The sequence below is a fragment of the Daldinia caldariorum genome, assembly GCF_022478825.1.
Source record: "Daldinia caldariorum strain CBS 122874 unplaced genomic scaffold F4812scaffold_2, whole genome shotgun sequence".
Lineage (NCBI taxonomy): Eukaryota > Fungi > Ascomycota > Sordariomycetes > Xylariales > Hypoxylaceae > Daldinia > Daldinia caldariorum.
In genome coordinates this window covers 2,999,474-3,018,641 of record NW_025953038.1, presented here as the reverse complement: position 1 = coordinate 3,018,641, position 19,168 = coordinate 2,999,474, and the positions used below count along the sequence as shown (strand labels likewise).

Genomic DNA, 19,168 nt, shown 5'->3' with positions numbered 1-19,168 from the left:
TGTCGCCTTAAAATAAAAAAATTTATTTTTTTTTTATTAAAAAATTTTAAATTTTTTTTTAAACGCTATTAAACAAATTTTTAATTAAAATATAATTTTTTTTTTAAAAAAAAAAAAAAAAAAAAAAAAAAAAAAAAAAAAAAAAAACAGCCATCGACTGCATCAGCAGGCTAGGATTAGATTGGATTGGAAGGTTTTCTTATTTTTTATTTTTTATTTTTTCAATGTTCTTAATTCCAATATCATCGTTTCATACTTTATATCTTGTCCGAGCATTATTCTGCCTGGGGTTAGCTTATCGCACTTCACCTGTTCTATTCATTTATTGCCCGCTTACTTTCTTGGATTTCTTTTATTTGCAACTCTAACATCGCTCTCCCGTCAGATCTGCGTTAGTTGACCGCTTCCTCTCCTTTTCCCCTTCCGTATTACCCTCGACGCTTTCCCAGTCCTCTATATTTAAATTCATGCTATATTATCTGCTTTCCGCTTGACTTATTTCGTATTGCCTGAGGAAACCTCACGACATATTAACGTTACCTGGTGCCAACTTATATGGTTCGTCCTTTGTAATATAACAGTCGCGCCTAAGCGTTATCATCTACTAGGATAGCTTGGGAGCAGGAAGAGCAAAAACAAAATTTTAAAGGAAAAGATGGGTGTGACGTATGGCGAGCTTCCCCAAAACGACAATGACGACGACGATCGAAACGACGGGATATCACCCTCAGCGCCATTCTTGCCAGCGCGCTCGTCTTCACCCATGCCCTTCCTCCCAACTGTCGAATCAACCTTTACTCCTTTATCAATGGACAGCGATATTTGTTCGAGAGTTAGGGGAGTAGCGGCAGGCGTTGGGAACGAGGCCAGCGATGTAGCTGGAAGTAATTCCAATTCTCCAAGGAGAGAGAGCCACAAAAGGTTAGGTGGCACGGCCACAACTAGGACCAGGGGCAGCATGGACGTCAACGATATGGTCCAATCGCTATCGTCGGCACGAGCCACATGTAACAATCGTAACGAATACGGTCTTTTATCTCCTGACACTGCCTTCTCGTCCCCTTCATCTAGCCCACGCCCAGACGATACGGGTTTAAAGCCAGATTCTAATAATCCTCCCAAGAAAACCCCTGACCCGAACTATGCCGAACCTGCTCGTCCAAGTGCGGCAGAGAAAAGCGATGCCTCGACTAGAGAGTCGCAGGTAAATAAGGAATTACCACAACCCATATTAGTCCAACCGAAACCCATCGTCCGCACTGCCTCTACAAAAAGCGTTTCTTTACGCCACCCTACTCCCGATCTAAATCCACGGACTACTTCTTATGCAACTAATATCGCCCAATTAGAGGCCACAGCTGAAAAGCTTTCCATGACTTCATCCATCGAGGATGCCATTCGGGATCTACATGAAGAGCAAAAACGCAACGAAAGCCGGCGGTCATCAATCCTAGCCCCGAGCATAGGCTCAATTCCTGAAAATAACGAAACAGTTTCCTTCCTTGCTATTAAAACTCTTTCAACACCCAACTCCATACTCGATACCAATAACTCGGTGCGCTACGGTGGCTACTCTCCTGCCGGTTTTGCCATGTCTTCCGACCCTTCCCTAGCCTCGAATCCAGCACGGATGCGATCTGGCTCGGGTCCCTTATCGCGGCCTGAATCTGAGGGCAGTAATATCATGTCGAGACATGGGCCTGGAAAGAATTCTACGCGGAGTGTTAAATCGGCATCTAAGCCGACCCTAACAGACATTGCTGAGATGGAACCTACCACGCTTACGCTGGCAGTTATGGATGAAGCTGACAAGTTAGCTGAAGAGCTGGGAGATGAGGTGTTACGGATACCACATATGGAAGACATGGACCTTACACCTAATGCGGAACCGTTCGGAGCATCGAGTAGCCATGACTACTGGAGTCATGGTGTTACTGAGACACAAGGAGGACGTAGCCATGATGATATCAGGCCCCCGACTGCCGGATCTAGTGGCACGTATGAGCAGGCGGAGAGAGCTTTTGCGGATTTTGATGGAGCGCATTGCCCGCCTGATGTTGACTTAGAAGACTCGCTATTTATGCCTTCCTTCTCCAGTGGACCATCAACAGACATCTCTTTCCTTCGACCTTTCGACCCGACTCTATCACAACCAGAAGAGGAGCCGGGCACCTCGAAACCCACTATATCTCGACCAATTGCTCCACCAACTGTCAGGCCAAAGTCATATCTAAATCCCGAAACGGGCCAGACCATGCTCTATTATCCGGCGCGTGTCCCGCTGATGCTCAACTTGCCACAGAAACTCTCAAAAAAGCCCAAAGCCGAAGCACGGGAGGCCCGCAAATCGCAGGTCCGGGGTAAGACGGCAGAACCAGATCGCAAGTCTAGTACAATCTGGCTACCAGAGTATTTGCCTGGACCTCCGCTCGAACCTATAGACTCTAACGCTGAATCTTTCACCCCCGTGCCGCTTTCTGGGCCGGATACAGACCCTCAAATTCGATCAACGGCGGATAATCAACGCGACTCTGAATTCCTTCCTCAGCCCGGCCATGGGCAAGGGAGTAATGAAGCAAGCGTGTCTCGCACGTCAGTTCTTATCTCAGATAAACGAAAGTCAAAAATGCCCAATCTCGACGGCTTACCGCCACAACTACGTGCCAGCGCCTTTTTTGACCTACCTTCCCAGCCGTCACCGGCTATCGAGCTTAAAGATGGCTCTGCGATGGCCACCTTAGACAGTATTCTGGATGCCTCTGCTAAGGCTCCTGTTTCTGCTTTTACAGATCACGCGTTCGCAGGAACACTGGGATCGGAAGTATACGGGACAGAAAAGAAAAGCAAATCTCAGATGAAACGTGCTAGTTCTGTCGATTTGCTAGAGCCGAAGAAGCGGAGTTCTTTCTTACACCTCCGAAAACCGAGTGCTCTTAGCCGACACTCTGAGTCGGAAGAAGAGCGGCGAAATACAATTGCTGGAGACACGAAAATGAACGAGGGTCTAGGTGCGAGCGAACGAGACGAAGAAAGGCAACGATTGTCTAGTTCCATTGATGGCCAAGAAGTAACAGGTCATGGCGATGGGGATGGGGAAAGTGATGGAGAGCTAGTATACAATGGACCGCCGACAACTCTATTGGCCGAGCTCCAAATGCGAAAGAGGCAGCAGAAATTACGCACTCGGCCAGCCGCTACTGCTTTCCCTAATGGCTTACACTCTACGCTACTTGAGATGGATACAGTTGCGCAGATTGAAAGCAACGCACGCAAAGGCAAGAAGGTGAATCTTGCCTGGGAAGAACCAAACACGAACCCAGCTGCCAATTCGGACGACGAAGATACACCATTAGGACTACTTATGGCTGCGAAGGGAGAAGGTAATGATATGACGGCTGCAATCGCTGAGGTAAATCGGCCCCTTGGCTTAATGCAACGGCGTGAATTGGAGGATAACGAACCCTTGAGCCGACGTCGTGATCGGCTCCAAGGGAGAGAGGTTGGTCCCATGAAACGGCAAAGCATGATGACACTTGGCCAAGGTCTTCACAGTGGAAGTAATGGTCCAAGGGCCGCAAGTCCACAGCTCCGCTTGCACACCCCCGAGGAAGAGGAGGTTGAGAGCGAGACCCTCGGCCAGCGTATGCGACGACTTAAATCCCGCGAGCAGACGGATAATCCTCTTCCCCAAGCTAGACCTGTCAGCTCTGCATTTTCGGCAGAACTTTTAAGCCAACTAGGTGAGGCGTTCAAAGAGGAGGAAAGCGACGGCAAGAGTCAGGACAAAAGAAAATCACACATTAAAGAAGAAGAAGAAACGCTAGGACAGCGTCGCCGTCGCCTGCGGGCAGAACAAGAGACAGCAGGCAATCAGCCCGGTGGTGGGGCCAGCGATATAGGGAACCTTAAGAACCGACATTCGCTCGCTGATGTGCTTGGCCCGCGCGGATCGAGAACCCTTCTGCGCAATCCTAGGGCAGAGGCCGAAAAGGAAAAGCAAGAGGAAGCTGCCCGGTATAGGCAAGATCAGGAACGTAAGTTGGCTATACTCCGTGGTCAGATACCTTCCAGTCTCAGCACGCCAAACTTGAATCAGCCTGGGGGCTATATGTCCGGTCGGTTCAATGATGGCACAGGCGGTGGAACTGGTTACGCACGAACCAGCACAGCTTTGGGTCGATATCCTAATCAAAACACGAGACCAAGTAGCGGCGTCGTCATAGGCAATCCCTACCTTACGGGAGGCCCAGTGCCCGCCTATGGCGTGTCACACGGGCCCGGCGCCCAGGTGAGCGCACCTTACGGGATGCAAATACAGCCACCGGGCCAAATGGATAGAGTGGAGCGATGGAGACAAAGTGTTCTGCCTTAGGGATCCTTCTCGAGCTAAGACCCGGCATGCTCTTTACGACACTGCAAAGAAGACTAAAGAGAGACTGGATCGCGCTAAACCTATTTTCTTAAGCATCGTACCGGCGTTTCAATACCTAGCCTTAATGGGATACATTATATCATGTATGGGGAGGTATCATTGGTGTTCAAAGAAGGTAAACGTAAGGGGTATATATATACGTATATAAGGTATATTACTATAGCATCTTGTAAACCATGTAATTAATAGGTTATTGTTCGGGAGAGAAGAGACGAAATTTGGGGCGGCAGCGGCAGAGCAACACATTTTTTCTATATACACCGCCATTATTCATCTTATATTTGAAAGAGTATGGCCTGGTAGAAGTTAATCTGAGCGGCAGATGATAAATATTATGTTGCTTAAGTACCTAACCTGATTCTATTGAATTGACAATCGTAATCTAGAGCAAAAGGACGCCACGAGAGACGAATATGCAGAGTGGCAAAGAAGACGGTGGTGGTGAATTATCGGCGCGTATTCTGAAGTCTTTCTTCCGTCCGGGTAATTTCCGTTTTAGACCCACGACCGGACAAGACTCGGAGTCGAATCTCCGAAAATCTGACTTGCGGGGTCCGCGATACTGCGGGGTCCGTGATAACGAACTGATTCATCCCATGGCCACTAGAGGTATGGTACTATGTATGTATACGCGGTACCTAATATCTGTGGGGAAGGATCAGGTGACCCTGAACCTTGGGCTAGGTTAGTTTAGTTTAGTTTAACAGGTAGTTAACTAGTTTACATATAGTAGTTTGGTTTTATTAGCTGAGCTTCTTACTCAGAATAGTTGACTTTGTTGATAAACAACTATCTTTTGGGTCCAGTACATATATGGTATTTGCCCATTTCTACATCCTACCCGGACGTACGGCCCGTTCATAGAAAGCGAGTCATGCATACCATGCATATTACTAGGTACTTTTCTTTAAATTTCTTCAAATCGAAAACGGGGTCGTGTGGCTAAATCTGACATTCGCATGAGATTCATTCCATTCGCATGGGCGGTGCAGCCCGAATGAAGCTGGCTTGTCACATGGAGTTTGAGGCTGTCAGCACGGTCCAGTCGTTAAAATGGGAGATTTATCGGAGCCGTACCTTGGACCATCTTTGCTAGTGTCTTGGGTTCCACGTGCGGTTGAATCGTAACGAAAGCCTGACATATTTTGCAAGCCACACGCCACGGAGAACTCGGATTTTTTTCTAAGGTTATTGCTTTGGCGCAGTTACCTTAAGACGATGCCGAAAGTAAGCGTACGCCACGGCTGGTGAGATGACACTTGGGTTAGCCTGTGGGTAGGGAGATGGGGGAGGGCTACTTGCACCCGTCTTGACTATCCGGCTAAGTTAAACATAGCATTCTCGTACCTGATCCCGGGTTGCGCTAAGACGAAGTCATACGAAAATGGGCAAGATGGCAAAAAAATGGCAAAAAATGGGTACTTTTCTCTGGTGGCTACTTTGCCTACGACCAATGTTGGCGCCATAATCACGGTGAAAACGAATTAGATGTACCACGTGTGCCCTTGGAAAGGTGAGACCTTATTCATTTCACGACGGAAGACTTGAATATTTCGACATGGCACGGCCGGGTCAGCGGTTTGTCAAGCAGGAGACAGTTTGCCGCCGTTTGGAATGCTTCTAGTGTCTTTGACGGACGCCCCGACCTCTGATGCCACCTCTGATGCCACCATCAAGCACATACTCTTCAGCAGAAGTCTAGACTTCTTTTCTCGTCTGGCCTCAATGCCTCCTGAACACGATGTATAAAAGCTGCTTGAAATCCTCTCCGTTGTTCGACTTTCTTTTCCCCATCAATCCACAGCATTCATTAACAGAGCCTCTCTCTACTTCTCTATAGCTCCTCTATTGAAGAAGCACACCTCGCTCGCTTTGCCATCTTTCTCGTCACATCAGAGATTTCATCTTAGACAGCGGTTTACTGTCTTTTCCCATCTTTTTCAAGACCAAGTATATTATATAAATCTCTTACGTTTCTCGATTCTCGCAACATGGCGGCCAAAATGCTGCGGCATTCAGCCTTAACCACCTGCCTTCTATGGGCTTCCACCGCCTTCGCTGGCTACAACCCCGATACATCTGACAACATCGCCATATACTGGGGGCAGAACTCAGCCGGTGTCACCGGTACCGGCAAGGCCCAGAAATCGCTGTCTGAGTACTGCTCCAGCGCCGAAGTCGACATCATCCCTATCGCTTTTGTGTCCAGCTTCAATCCTATCAAGGTAGACTTGTCAAATATGGCCGACGATAAAAATATAGCCGAAGAGATTAAGTCGTGTCAGAGTGCAGGCAAGACCATCTTAGTATCCCTCGGTGGCGCCACGTTCAACTCCGGGCCTTCAAGCACGGAGAATGCTCGTTCCCTAGCCGACCAGATCTGGAACATGTTCGGCCCCACTGGTAACAACAGCAGCGAGCAACGTCCATTCGGCGATGCGGTTGTCGACGGATTTGACCTCGACATCGAGGCTCCACTCCCAAACATGGCTCCCTTCGCCGCGCGCCTACGAGAACACATGGACCAGGCTAACGGCAGCGGCGGTCAAAAGTTCTATCTTTCTGCCGCACCGCAGTGCCCGTTCCCAGACCAGAACAACAAGGACATGCTACAGGGTAACGATGCCGTAGCCTTCGACTTTGTCATGGTTCAGTTCTACAACAATCCCACATGCGACATCCGGGTCTTTGATGGCTCCACCGACCCGACGAAAGCCGGTTTTAACATGGCGCAGTGGGACGAGTGGGCGCGCTCGAGCAAGAACCCGAAAGCGAAAGTCTTCCTCGGCGTCCCTGGTGGTCCCACGGCCGTGGGCCCCTCCCAGAAGGCATCTTACAAGGCTCCCGATGCCCTGAAGCCCATCATCGCCTACAGCAAGAAGTTCGAAAGCTTCGGCGGCGTCATGGTTTGGGACATGTCTCAGGTCTGGGCCAACCCCAACTTCCTCGACGGCCTTTCCAAGGACGTCAAGTCCCAGCCCGCCGCAAGCCAGAATGCTGCAGAACAGAAGACCCGACGAGCACACCAGAGAGAGTGGCTGTCTTAAAATTTTGTATCACCTTTTGCCCCTTTTCCACCCCCGTCATTAGATATAGAAGTCAGGTACTAGGAATGCTAGTTTCGGGAATCCCTACGATAAATTTCGTAGACATTTAGAGTCTGGTTTACTCCTTCATGTATATGGGTATGGATCTTGTATATATAAGGTATATGTATATCACCTCGATTGGGTCAAGGGGGATTTTCGTTCTTGCTACCTGGCCCGGGGGAGGGAGAATGGCGCTCATAGATACTTCAGTTCCGCTCATGAGAAGTGGGCTAGATTGCTAGATACCTGTTGTAGATTTAACAACTTGTTCAAATTATTGGATATTACGGTATAACCAAAACTATGTGAATACAGTTGCTCCTCAATGCCTCTCTCCGTGGGGTTTCTTTTTCTTCTCTTTTTCTCTTCTTTTTCTTATGAAAACGGTGACTTGTAAGTAGATTGTCGATCTACCATCGAATCCGTATACATTATTATGTCTTAGACAATTTCTATACCTTACCCCGATATGAGCAAGCGTTCATAGCTACCTAAGCTTGGATCCGTTTGTTTCAATTGATAGTCCTCTGCAGCCCATCTCAACTATGCTTCTCTAACCCAGTAATGCGACTCTGCCAAATCCAAGCAGCATGTCCAACCCTCTGGGAGGGTATCCGTAAACATTCCAGCCGCAAGACCACTGCACTCGTTCCACGCCAAGAATGAGCCTTATGAGTTCAACCATTTCATAACACTCGTTGCAAGACTAAAATTTTTATCGTGTTACGAAAGCCTACTAAGGCTAAACTATGTTAGCTGATAGTAATTGATTGAAATGCAGTGCCGACAAAAAGTTGTGATGGCCTAGGAAGGTTGGTAAATAATTTAAGACATTCTCTAGTTCTGCAACGAATGAACCTAGGAAGGGAGAATCCTTCTATATCGACCACTATTTTAATACAAGTTATATTGAAGATGTTATCTACTAGGTACCTAGGTAGGTTAGGTTAGGTAGTTATGTAGTTGCAAATAAGAATAATCATTGGTATCTCTACGATCCTTGAGGACTGCGTGAATGCTAGACAGAAAACCCAAAGATCCCTTATCAGACCCCGGGCATTGTTATGAGAGAAATATACGGCATGCTTGTTTTTACCACCCTTAAGCCTATCGATTCACACCAGACTAAAAATATATCTGTTTACCAAATGTACCTAACCTATGCATCGCACCTAGTCTAAATCACCGATTATATCCCTTATAGACATCAGTCTCTCTACAGGTACCCCTATCCTTTACCACATGCGCCTGCCGATAAGTCCCATAGAGCTTCCATTTCATTAACATCTGATTCCAGATACCATTGCCAGAGGCCATCCCTTCTTTTTTCATCTAATTCCCATTCTCAAGTCCCCAAGCACTGATAGCTTGGTCAACTTTAGAACGGTATTCCCGTTGGGTTCGGCATTGTTCTAGGAATACCTCATACTTGGCGTCGAAGAGTTTCTTCTCGCTTGCGTTGGTCCCGGGCTTGACGAGTCGGCCCGGCTTGCTCATTCGGTCCATGATGCTCCAGAGATTCTCGGTTTTACCTTGGTCATCTGCGCTTGCTGCCTTTGCACCAAGCATGGCTGCTCCGTGTACGACAGCAGCGTGGACATACCGGGGAATTAACACCGGCATGTCGCAGACAGTGGCGATAAGATCCATAAGCATATCGTTCTGACATTGACTGCCGGACATGAAGATAGTCTGAATGTTGTGACCCGCCTTGTTCATGGCCTCGATTATTTGTCGCGTTTGCAGAGCAATGAACTCCATTGTGGCGTAGTAATACAAGGCAAGACCATCGACGCTCGAGTCGGAACTCAGACCGATCACCGATCCTTTCATTTGAGGGTCTGCGATGGGCGACCGGTTACCCCACAGGTCGCCGTAGAAGAAGAAGTGACGTCCGAGGTAAGAGACAGTGGGAGCTTTAGCTTTCTCGGCTAACTCCCTCAGATGCCCGTTCATGTAATCGTAGATATTCATGTGCATAGCTTCCGCAAGAGGTAAGACTTCTTTGTGTGCCGGGTGTGTTTCCAGGATGTGTCTTAGTAGTTCACCCGTTGCCGATTGGCCGCCCTCTGCTAACCAGTAGTTAGGCAGAAGTACGTCGCGGTAAGGGCCCCATACTCCGTTGACGAATACAGGTTTCTCGGACATGGCAAGGTGGCAGGTAGATGTGCCAGCTACGGCAGCAAGTCTGGTGGAAGCTTGGGCAAGGTCGTTTGCCGGGGCGCTCTCATCCGCATGGCCATACTCGGTATCAACCTTAGCTCCAACCGTACCGACCCAGCCGGCATAGGCATCAATTACACCACTGCCGACAGCAATACCTGCTTGCAGCCCGAGTTGCTTGCTAGCATGGTCAGACAAGTGACCGACGAGTTCTCCCGCGCTGAAGTATTTTCCATTCTTAAAGACAAATTAGTGGATTGGCCCAATATATGAGAGAATGAACTGGAAGAAGGGAAGAGGAGCTTACAATTCCATTAACACCTCCCATGCGCCTAAAATTGTCTTTGGCCAGATCACCCAGCCCAATTTCCTCGAAGAAATCTTCTTGCCAGCCCTTCTCACTTCCATCTACACCGATAGGGACATAGCCCTGCTTGCAGACCGTGCTACAGAAGCTTCGATTCTCGTTGCCCGTAGCTAGGTGTGTCAGCGCATCTGTCAAGTCGTAGAACTTGCAGCGGTCGAATAGTTCCTTGGGCATATTATTTTTTAACCACAACACCTTAGGAATTTCCATCTCAATGCTCATCTTGCCGCCTACATATCGTAATAGGTTGTGGCCTGTAGCGTTGATCTTGTCCGTCTCTTGGACAGGACGGTGGTCCAGCCATAAGATAACATTGCGGTCATTTCCATCATTCTCGAAGTCCGGGCCGGTAACCGGGACAGGTTGGTCATCTTTTTCGGAGAAAACTGCGAGGGAGCAGGTGGCATCGAAACCTAGGCCCTTGATATGGCCGATATCAACTCCGGATTGATGGACGACGCGTTGCACACAATGGCAAATACAATGCCAGATATCGGTGGTTGATTGTTCCTTTTAAGCTTCCGTTAGGCTTTCATGTCGCACCGGTTGAGACAAAGAAAAAAAAAAGAAAAAAAAAGGAAGGGGAAGTTCATGAAAGAACGTACATAGTAACCTTGCTGGGGTTGCCATAGCTTAATGGCCTCGGAAGCTAGAGCTTTGATGTCTCCAGAAGAGTCAATTAGACAAGCACGGGCAGAGCCAGTGCCAACGTCGATACCAATGTAGTGATCCTGCATGGTGCCTGTGTCAATTGAGATGGTTCACGAAGCTGCATCTGGGGAAGAGAGGACTGTTATAGGAATTGCCATAGGAAACTCTTATAGGGAACGCACGTTGTCCTCGAAGTGAATTATATTCCGGGTACTAGACGAGAACTCTTTGTCAGAACCTAGCTTTGACTTCCGGGTCATACAGACAGACGATAAACACCGAAACGGTTAAAAAGAAAAAGAAAAAGAAAAAGAAAAGAAAAAAAAGTGATCGAGGATGAAAAGTGAAAAAACGAGACATGGGACATGGGACATGACTAACTCCATCGTGGGGGGAAAGTACGGCTTCAAGTCAGCCACTCTGCAACTACCTTCGGGCGTACAAAGTAAAAACGAGCCAATATTCGAATAAAGTTATTAATCACAAGAGGAAACTTTAATCCACACAACCGTTGTGTGCTAATCGGGTAGGACACAAATGCTGAGCTACAAGTTATTTCCAATCGTCGTCCAACAATCTCGAATCTTATGTGTGTGTACGTTTTGTACGTGTGTCAGCTCGAAAGAAAAAGAAGAAAAAAAGAATTCCGGCAGTGAAACAATTCGCGCAAGACGAGGATAAGAAACAAACCCGATGGGAACCCGAAAAGTAGAAGAAGAAAAAACACCTAAGATATACATATTACCATATGAGTATAAAAAGGGTACACCTCGAGCCTTATGAACTGTCTACCTAGAACTACCTAACAGGTATGTACCTTACCTAGGTTGCTAGCCTTTAGGTACTACCCTGTCTAAGAAGCTAAAGCTACCCCTCCCCCTCTCCTTCCAGTCACCTAACCTTGCCAGCCCCTTGCTATAACCCCCCATTTCACTAATGCATTTCTCCAAGAATCTGTCGGAACTTTTTAGAGCGGCCTGGGTTAGCCTGGACTTTGAGCGAAGCCGGTGCGAATCCTACCCTTTTGTATGCAGGCATGGTACACCGCAGTACCGTATTGTCGTCACAAGGTGGGGGATTGTGGGGACAGAACCCGCCAATCTTTTCCTTATTTTAAACCATCTTCCCCTCCGCGCTGCTCGCTACTAAGCTGCTAAGTACCTACTTGTACCTCCCTGGACCACCTCGAATTGTCTAACCTCCAAACTTCGGCCTCTGATATACATCGTGACTTTTGTTGGGTGACAAACCACTCCACAAAAATTTCGGGTGAGCCGACAACAACGTGGGAGCGCCAGAAAAAAAAAATTTTACAGAGTATTTATTGGAGACTTCTTGCGTACAGGAAGATATGTCTGACATTTTCAGAGAATTTGCACTAAGCGAAATGCCCACATTAAAACTGTACGACCAGGTTGCTGAATGCTTGGGTGTCAGGATGTGATGTACATACAAACATACATAACCAGCATACACACGCCAGACACGTACCTCCACCGCCAACTTGGCTCCGGGCGATCGCAGTAAGTCCGGTATTAGGAGGAACGGCCACGATGATCTGTGGTGTGGCAAACAGCCACTCCCTGTCACTTAACTGTAGTTAGAGTGTTCTAGTTCGTCGAGCACCCTTTTGCAAAAGATGCCGATCAGCCAACGTAGGCAATCCTATTTAAAAAGCCGCGCTTCTAGAGCAGGGGCTCAACGTTGCCTCGTGTGCAAGAATAGTAATACAATTAATACCGGAATACGGAACGAAACTGACTGATTGGGTATATCTAGGCGAAGCTCCCTATTCCGAGCTATAAAACAAAAAGAAAAAAAAAACCAAAATTTCAGCTATCCTATACAAGTCTTCTTAATGCCTAGAACACCTGTATAATCGCGTAAACATCGTGAATGTCGTTAACTGCGTCGATGTGTTCGTAGAGATATTGGCATGTGTACCTGTATGTCTTGTCCCTGCACCGTCACCATTTGCCCGGTGGTCGTGACGATCCCAAGCATTCGCAGTGAGGCTTCCGACCGTCACCTCGCTATTCTGCATCCCCCGGTTGATCCTCAACAAGAATTACAACCGTCAAGGTTGCTGCGTAAGCTTCGCGGATAGCGCACGCCATGCTGTGTCGCATTAGCCGTCAACGAATCAATTATCTGCCATCGTCGTGCGACGAAAATAACTCACCAAGTCCTGCCAACATCCGCTACTACTGCGCTGAGTCCCCAATGAGAGCACCACGCCCGTGCCAAGACTTCATTGTCCCGGTTGCCGAACGCCTCGATCACTAGGACTCTCTCTGCATCGTCTCCTCCGTGGATGGGTTCGAATTCGGGTGACTTGCTCCCGCCAGCTACTGTCGGACGAACACTCCTTTCCCTACTATTTGGTTTACCCCAGTCTAGGATATTTACGATTTCGTCAACCTTGCGTATAGTGAAGACATAGTCGAAGAATAGAGGGTGAGGCCCGTCAGAGCACGGCCAAGCATTGATGAACGAGACATCAAACGTAAGGTGAAGTGGCCACGACACGCCGTCGATGGCAAACTGCAACGATGCCTCGAACCATTGCGGGCCCGAATCCTGCTTATCGGCAACTTCCTTGAGATTAACAAGCTCGAGTCGGACGGTATCTACTATGTCATCCGTATCCGGTATTAGCAAGTCGTAGTCCGCGACAGGGTAGATCTCAGATCGTGGTCCTAAGGGATCCGATCTATCACTCATAGAAGTCACGTCCTCTGGCGTTAGGACATTCTGACGTGGCTTTCTTGAACGGATCCGGGCTATCTGAGAGTGACCAAGGTCTACTGTCGGTCTGGCCGGACCAACCCAGCCAGCAACCTCGTGGCATGTCGGTGCAAGGACCTTACCGACGATACAAGCTGATCTCCAGTAAGTATAGCTTTTGCGGTACTGGAAACCGCAATGGGGATGAAGATGCGTGAGCAAGGCGAGATTGTCAGTTGCCTTATCAGGATCAATATCGATTAAAGAGTTCATGATCAAGAAAGGAAATGTAGGCTATGTAATAATTAGCGAATTCAACGACGTTCTGGTTAAGGAGAGTGAATAGTAGTCCATACCCCTGGTAAGACTAGGCCGCTGAAGAAAGCCATTGCGTGCGAACTAACAATCATTAGCGTTCCCTCGGTATCTCTTTGCTTGAGCTCAGCTATCGTCTGAGTGAGGTTCGGCCACTTCATCATCTGAGCAAATCTTTTCAGCATGCTGACCTGTCTCCTCCTCATCTTAAACCGTAGTTTGATCTGTTCTGGCTCCTCGCCGTAATCTTCGATCCGCACGAAATCTCTCCATCGCCTGGCAAGGGCCAGATTCCACTGAATCCTTGGCGGTATTTGCTCCACGAGTCTTTCCTTGGCCCAGTCCGTATGCTTTTTCGAATTAATTCGTAGTTCCAATTCGAGGCTCAGGAGTAGCTGGTAGAAGAATTTATAATATTGTTTGTGGTTTGCAGGGCTCGTGTCATATATAAATTTCGTGACGACCTGATTCTTCGGAATGGAAAAGTCAATCCAATCCGGGCTTGACAAGCACATGACCAAATCTGTAATCTGCTTCTCCATTGTCTTATGCGGGCTGAAGAGTTTGTCTGGATCTTTCAAGAAGCGCTTATATAAACGATATAGGAGCTCGTCATTATCATCTTCTAGGCCAGCTTCCAGATCCTGTAGTCGGTCGAATATGGAGACCAAGTCGACTTCTCTCGGCACAACCCCTGGATCGCGAAGCGCAATGGGTGGTGGGATTGCGCTGAATATATTCGCCCAGTGATTTAAAGTGATAGTGCCCGGCCGCCCTCCAAATCCAAAGGCAAGGCTCGGCTGTTCAAGAGTTTCCCAGGGGTATCTAGGTTGACCCGAACCCTGGATAGTCAGGGATGTAAGTTGAGTCATGGCATCATGCTGGTTAACAGTATCGTTATCATCACCGTGGTTGCCTGCTGTAGTCGTGTATAATCCGTAATAATGATCTGATGCATGTGGGATAGGCCGCTTATGTCCCTTGTGTGCCGGAACGCCTCTCGAGATGAGTTCCATCGCGTGGCCCAGAGTGAGCTCTTCCTCGCTAGCGATACCAGACGGCGGCCATTCTGACAAGGGTGCCGGCTCGTACTTGCGGCCGTTTGGCTGCTCCCTACCTTTCCCTTTTGCATCACGTGGATCTGGGCGGCGCGGCCGCCTACGAGAATTGACGATATCGGACGTATCAGAACGACGTCTACGTACAAGTGCATCGCTATCGCTCGCCCGTCTTGATGGCGAATCCTTCACCTCGTGATCTATAAGTACGGTTTCAATTTCCCGCGGGGCGGATACATACCAGCTTCCCGCTCCCTTGAGCGTTACTAATCCTGCGCATCAGACCACTCAGGAGCCCTTTCTTCTTCGGTTCGGACATGGCTAGTTCGTGGTAGATCTTTTGCAGGCATAAAGCTAAATGCCTACTATGTAGGTGAGGAGATGCGAATTATCCCGATATATTTCTTGGTCGTTGCCGATGTTGCACCATGTAGGTACGCGTCAGTTTTTGTGGCTGGGCACAGCTAAGGTACATGTATTAATGCAAGAAGGCTGAGGCAAACGAGGTAATTGAGATAGAAAGGTAAGCTCGGGATTCGGGAAAAGATGGGAACTCGCGTATGATTTCTTAGGATAAAAATCGCAGGATTGTTACTATGTAGATGAAGGTACTTGACTGATTTGAAGAAAGATTAGATTAGGTATAAGAGGTAGGTTAGGTATTTATGTATGTGTAATTGACGTTTTTATTGTTCAAGTCCAAAAACTACATTACACGGCAGACATGCACAATGGACGCGGGAAAACAGGAAGCTGCAGGTGAGGTGCGTGTCATGCACAATCCAGCAGCAGAAAGTCCACCCTCATGGACTTGGGCTGGATAAGACTTTTATGTTAGGAAGTAGCCATTCAGGACGAAGAAGTCAGCGATTTGGCGTGGCAGCTGCGTGGATATTGTTACCTTAGCTTAGCTACTTACCTACTAGTTAGGCTTAAGGTAAGTTATTAAGATAGCTTCTTACATAAACTAATTACTTAGGTACATAACCCCACTATCACCCGACTTATGTACGACACTCCTTTTGTTCCATACAGGTACCTCTAATTCCGTGTTGGCGGATTATCATTTGTGCAACTATTTTCTCCTTACATTCTTCCACTATCTATCTCAATCAAGTCACTTATTCTAATAGTTAATTCTTAATATCCAGGTATCTAACATACCTTCCTACTTACATATGTAGGTAGATACCTAACCCATACTTTCAGCACATTCATCCAACCTATATTAGGTACCTACCTTAGGTAGGTAGGTAGGTAGGTAGACAATAACTTTTGACAGATCCAAATCGAACAAACTCTCATGCAATAGAGACGGAACATAATTCTTACACAAGCTCCCCGATAAATGTTGCTTCAGTTTCGTTCAGCAGCCGATTGCCCAGTTTTGCAAACGCGGCTTGATACTAAACGTAAGAGAATAGATATTAGCCTTTACTCAAAATACCAGTAAACCAGCATAAAACTCAACTTACCGTGAATACAAAATTGAGTATCAAAGCAAGCATCAAGGCAACGCTCACCACCAACGGACCAATCATGTTGTCGAAGTCCTTACCACTGCGTTCCACGATCATGTCGCGGCGCTTGTGCAACATAATATATCCCCATCCTCCAGCTAAGATGGCAATCACGATATACGCGATGCCCATACATTCGGCGAGAAAGTTTTCCCCCGCTGCCGTATATAAGCTAATTGCCAAGGTGCCAAGAAGAATGCAAATGTGCTGCCACTTAAGGAATGTTCGCTCGTTGGCAAGCCATACCTTGGGCTCAACCTGAAGCGGTCCCGCGTTCTTGAGCCACGCTTCTGGTTTTGTAACACCTTCGGGAAGCTGTGCTCGCTGGCGCTTTGCCCGGGAATACCGCGAGAGCGAGAAGCCAGGGAAGACGGAAGAAAGCGTCCCGTAACTTCTTTTCTGGGAAGAACCATTTCCTGTGCCGTCCGCATCGTCTTGTTCGCCGTGGCTATTTACAGGAGCTGGTGGTGCAGATGCCCTGGCTTCTCTAGCGGCTCGCTCCGAGAGGTACGACTTTCCGACTGGTGAACTTGTTGCTGCTGGTTTATAAGAGCCAATTCTAGCAGCTGCGCCACTGCCCAAAAAGCTACCTACGACCATAGCATCTTCTGCCTGTTGTGCCTTCCGCTGTTCCTCCTCATCGTGTGCCGTCTGAGGATCCTTGCGAATATCTATCTCAAGGTCGCTCAGCCAGAGCGGTAATTGATTAACATAATCCTCAAAGAGAGATGCAACTCCGTGCACGAATTTGGAGAACCTTGGCGCAGCGTGGACAAGGTGGGACACCATCAGGTCTTCTATCCACCCCGGCCGCTTGCGTCCTCCTTCCTCCTTCAGCTTTATCTCGAGGAGCGCATAAGGAAATCTCGATACTTCGCTCTGGTTCATATTTTCAAAGGGGTACCTCATATTATTTTCGTCGATGTCTCGTCGGTGCCATTCCTGGGGATCTCGACACGGCCTATCACGATCTAGGGTGTCCTCGCGGATAAAAGCGATATCAGTATCGATCGAAATTCGGATACGATCGTCAGATGGCTTTTGGAACGCCGTGCGGGTATAGTTGGCCCGCAGAACAGGTTCCAGCTTAGATTTGATGATAAAATCCTGAATCTCTGCCACAGTAGTCTCGAACGATTGGATAGCTTCAGCAGTCTGACCCTGTCTTTCCATCTTTTGGACTGTTTTCTCCATTCCGTACTGCCCGTCGATGAATTGTTTGACATACTTGGTTTTGATATAGAACTTCTTGTCCTCGCTAATGCCATTTTCATGCACTATTTTCTGTTCAAGAATGACCTCGGGATTTGCTCCTAACTGTCCGTACCAGCGTAATTTCAGAGATGAAGCGTCAACCTGGCGGTCCACCTTCCTCGCGTATAGTTGAAACTTGGAGTTGTCGAAGTAGAGGGATGTGATCTTAGGGTCTTCGTTGCCGTCGGGCTCTTGGCCGGCTTGCTGAGTGTAAACAAGAGCAGGTAGGTGCCGCAAGATAGCAGTCTTCATCTCAAGAAGGTTGTCCTTATGTATCCAGACTGTGAAAATCACGTTAGCCCGTGCAGAAAGTTCCGATGACCTGAAATAACTTACATTTATGGGCAGTATATCGTTCGCCGTTGTGTACCTCCTGCTGACTCTCTAGGTCGATATCTAGTGGCTGGCCTTGCTCACCTTCGTCTAGGTTTTCGTTGATGGCATAGTACATTAGAGACAGCTTCGCGAGAAGAGGCGTGTACGCCTGCTCCGAATTGAAGCCGCGCTTCGACAGGCTAACCCGCATCATAGGCCGGACCTTGTAGCGATCACCTCGCTTACGATCGTGCTTTTTCGCAATCTTAAGGAAACCAGTGTAGTTGACGCTACTATACTTTTTCAACTCCTTAACTTCATTGGTGATGGCGTCCAGCTCGCTTTTTAGCTCCTTTAATCGGGCGATCGTCACGTCATTCTTGGGCTTGTCATTGGAGGGTGCTATCTCCTTCAGCGTCTCGAAAGCCACCTCGGCGCGCTCCTTCAGTTCGCTGATGGTCTTTTCTTGGAATTGGGCCACCTTCTCTAACTGCACATTGAATACCTCGTCGCAGAAACGATTCTCGTCATCTTCTGTCCATGGCACATCCTCCTCCTCCTCTTTCCTATCCTCTCGCAACATCGTCTTCAGTTTTGCGTAATCGATATACTGGTCCCTCCATGGTGGGTATATGGACTCGCGAAGAGTCTTACCGAAACGCATCTTCGCTGAAAAGCCAACGAGCTTGCATCGACTCCAGAGATTTGGGGGAGGTTATTGTCGGTGATTGTGTACAAGAGGGAAGTAAATGAGATCTAAGCAAAAGCAAATGGGGTATAAAATATAGAAATAGTCGCAATCCAATTCAATTGAAGAAAAGGCGATATATAGTAAAATGCAAGATACACGAAGAAATTCGTCAGAGAGCGTGTCGTACACAGTACAAATACGATATGTAGCACGATCCGGCAGCAAAGTTGTTTTGAGTTCTTTGCGTCACTTATAATGTTCCCAGCTGAGCTTCGGCTAGGCCCTTTTCGACCAGGCCCCATCTGTCTTTCATCACAGCTCCAAACTTTCCCGTGGGGCATAGTTGATTTCTCTCCAAACCCTTTTTTTACCAATTACCAATAAGGTCGCGTGCTCGTGAAACGTGCTTCTTAAGAGATATGGATTTTAAAGAGCCTAATAACAACATTAGAATAGAAAGAGAGAAGCAGAGAGAGAGAGAGAGTTCAATTGAGCAATTCACATTTACATAGTACATGCAGCTATCATACTTTTGATAGTTAAATTGAAGCAACGGTAATACTACCTAAGGTACCTAAGGTACCTA

General features: G+C 47.7%; 5 protein-coding genes across 5 annotated transcripts; 2 read left to right on the top strand and 3 right to left on the bottom strand.

Annotated features, from left to right (window-relative positions):
- The first annotated feature begins 139 nt into the window (after positions 1-139).
- On the top strand, positions 140-4,818 carry F4812DRAFT_415829 (uncharacterized protein). The gene has a single exon (XM_047933007.1). It carries the CDS (start codon positions 656-658, stop codon positions 4,370-4,372), a length of 3,717 nt encoding a protein of 1,238 aa, XP_047794181.1. The 5' UTR covers positions 140-655; the 3' UTR covers positions 4,373-4,818.
- A 1,042-nt stretch (positions 4,819-5,860) lies between these two features.
- Positions 5,861-7,608, top strand: F4812DRAFT_196795 (glycoside hydrolase family 18 protein). The gene has a single exon (XM_047930181.1). The coding sequence runs from the start codon at positions 6,424-6,426 to the stop codon at positions 7,477-7,479; it is 1,056 nt and encodes a 351-aa protein (XP_047794180.1). The 5' UTR covers positions 5,861-6,423; the 3' UTR covers positions 7,480-7,608.
- Positions 7,609-8,446: 838 nt separating this feature from the next.
- F4812DRAFT_415822 (Pentulose kinase) lies at positions 8,447-11,426 on the bottom strand. Its single transcript, XM_047933006.1, has 4 exons — positions 10,885-11,426; positions 10,657-10,782; positions 9,992-10,561; positions 8,447-9,921 (listed from the first exon to the last, which is right to left on the bottom strand). Exons 1-4 carry the CDS (start codon positions 10,960-10,962, stop codon positions 8,854-8,856), a joined length of 1,842 nt encoding a protein of 613 aa, XP_047794179.1. The 5' UTR covers positions 10,963-11,426; the 3' UTR covers positions 8,447-8,853.
- A 1,418-nt stretch (positions 11,427-12,844) lies between these two features.
- F4812DRAFT_196733 (uncharacterized protein) lies at positions 12,845-15,675 on the bottom strand. Its single transcript, XM_047930180.1, has 3 exons — positions 15,044-15,675; positions 13,786-14,994; positions 12,845-13,723 (listed from the first exon to the last, which is right to left on the bottom strand). Exons 1-3 carry the CDS (start codon positions 15,119-15,121, stop codon positions 12,881-12,883), a joined length of 2,130 nt encoding a protein of 709 aa, XP_047794178.1. The 5' UTR covers positions 15,122-15,675; the 3' UTR covers positions 12,845-12,880.
- On the bottom strand, positions 15,676-19,138 carry F4812DRAFT_415818 (SPX-domain-containing protein). The gene is made up of 3 exons (XM_047933005.1): positions 17,913-19,138; positions 16,278-17,857; positions 15,676-16,208 (listed from the first exon to the last, which is right to left on the bottom strand). The coding sequence occupies exons 1-3, from the start codon at positions 18,553-18,555 to the stop codon at positions 16,131-16,133; spliced, it is 2,301 nt and encodes a 766-aa protein (XP_047794177.1). The 5' UTR covers positions 18,556-19,138; the 3' UTR covers positions 15,676-16,130.
- Between the last annotated feature and the right edge of the window lie 30 nt (positions 19,139-19,168).

Coding starts and splice junctions, on each gene's coding strand:
- F4812DRAFT_415829 (XM_047933007.1), top strand. CDS start 656: ATGGGTGTGACGTATGGCGAGCTTCCCCAAAACGACAATGACGACGAC.
- F4812DRAFT_415822 (XM_047933006.1), bottom strand. CDS start 10,962: ATGACCCGGAAGTCAAAGCTAGGTTCTGACAAAGAGTTCTCGTCTAGT. Junction 10,783..10,884: donor TAATTCACTTCGAGGACAAC/GTGCGTTCCCTA, acceptor GGCACCATGCAG/GATCACTACATTGGTATCGA. Junction 10,562..10,656: donor AACCCCAGCAAGGTTACTAT/GTACGTTCTTTC, acceptor GAAGCTTAAAAG/GAACAATCAACCACCGATAT.
- F4812DRAFT_196795 (XM_047930181.1), top strand. CDS start 6,424: ATGGCGGCCAAAATGCTGCGGCATTCAGCCTTAACCACCTGCCTTCTA.
- F4812DRAFT_196733 (XM_047930180.1), bottom strand. CDS start 15,121: ATGTCCGAACCGAAGAAGAAAGGGCTCCTGAGTGGTCTGATGCGCAGG. Junction 14,995..15,043: donor CTCAAGGGAGCGGGAAGCTG/GTATGTATCCGC, acceptor ATAGATCACGAG/GTGAAGGATTCGCCATCAAG. Junction 13,724..13,785: donor GCGGCCTAGTCTTACCAGGG/GTATGGACTACT, acceptor ATTATTACATAG/CCTACATTTCCTTTCTTGAT.
- F4812DRAFT_415818 (XM_047933005.1), bottom strand. CDS start 18,555: ATGCGTTTCGGTAAGACTCTTCGCGAGTCCATATACCCACCATGGAGG. Junction 17,858..17,912: donor ACGATATACTGCCCATAAAT/GTAAGTTATTTC, acceptor TGATTTTCACAG/TCTGGATACATAAGGACAAC. Junction 16,209..16,277: donor TACTCAATTTTGTATTCACG/GTAAGTTGAGTT, acceptor TCTTACGTTTAG/TATCAAGCCGCGTTTGCAAA.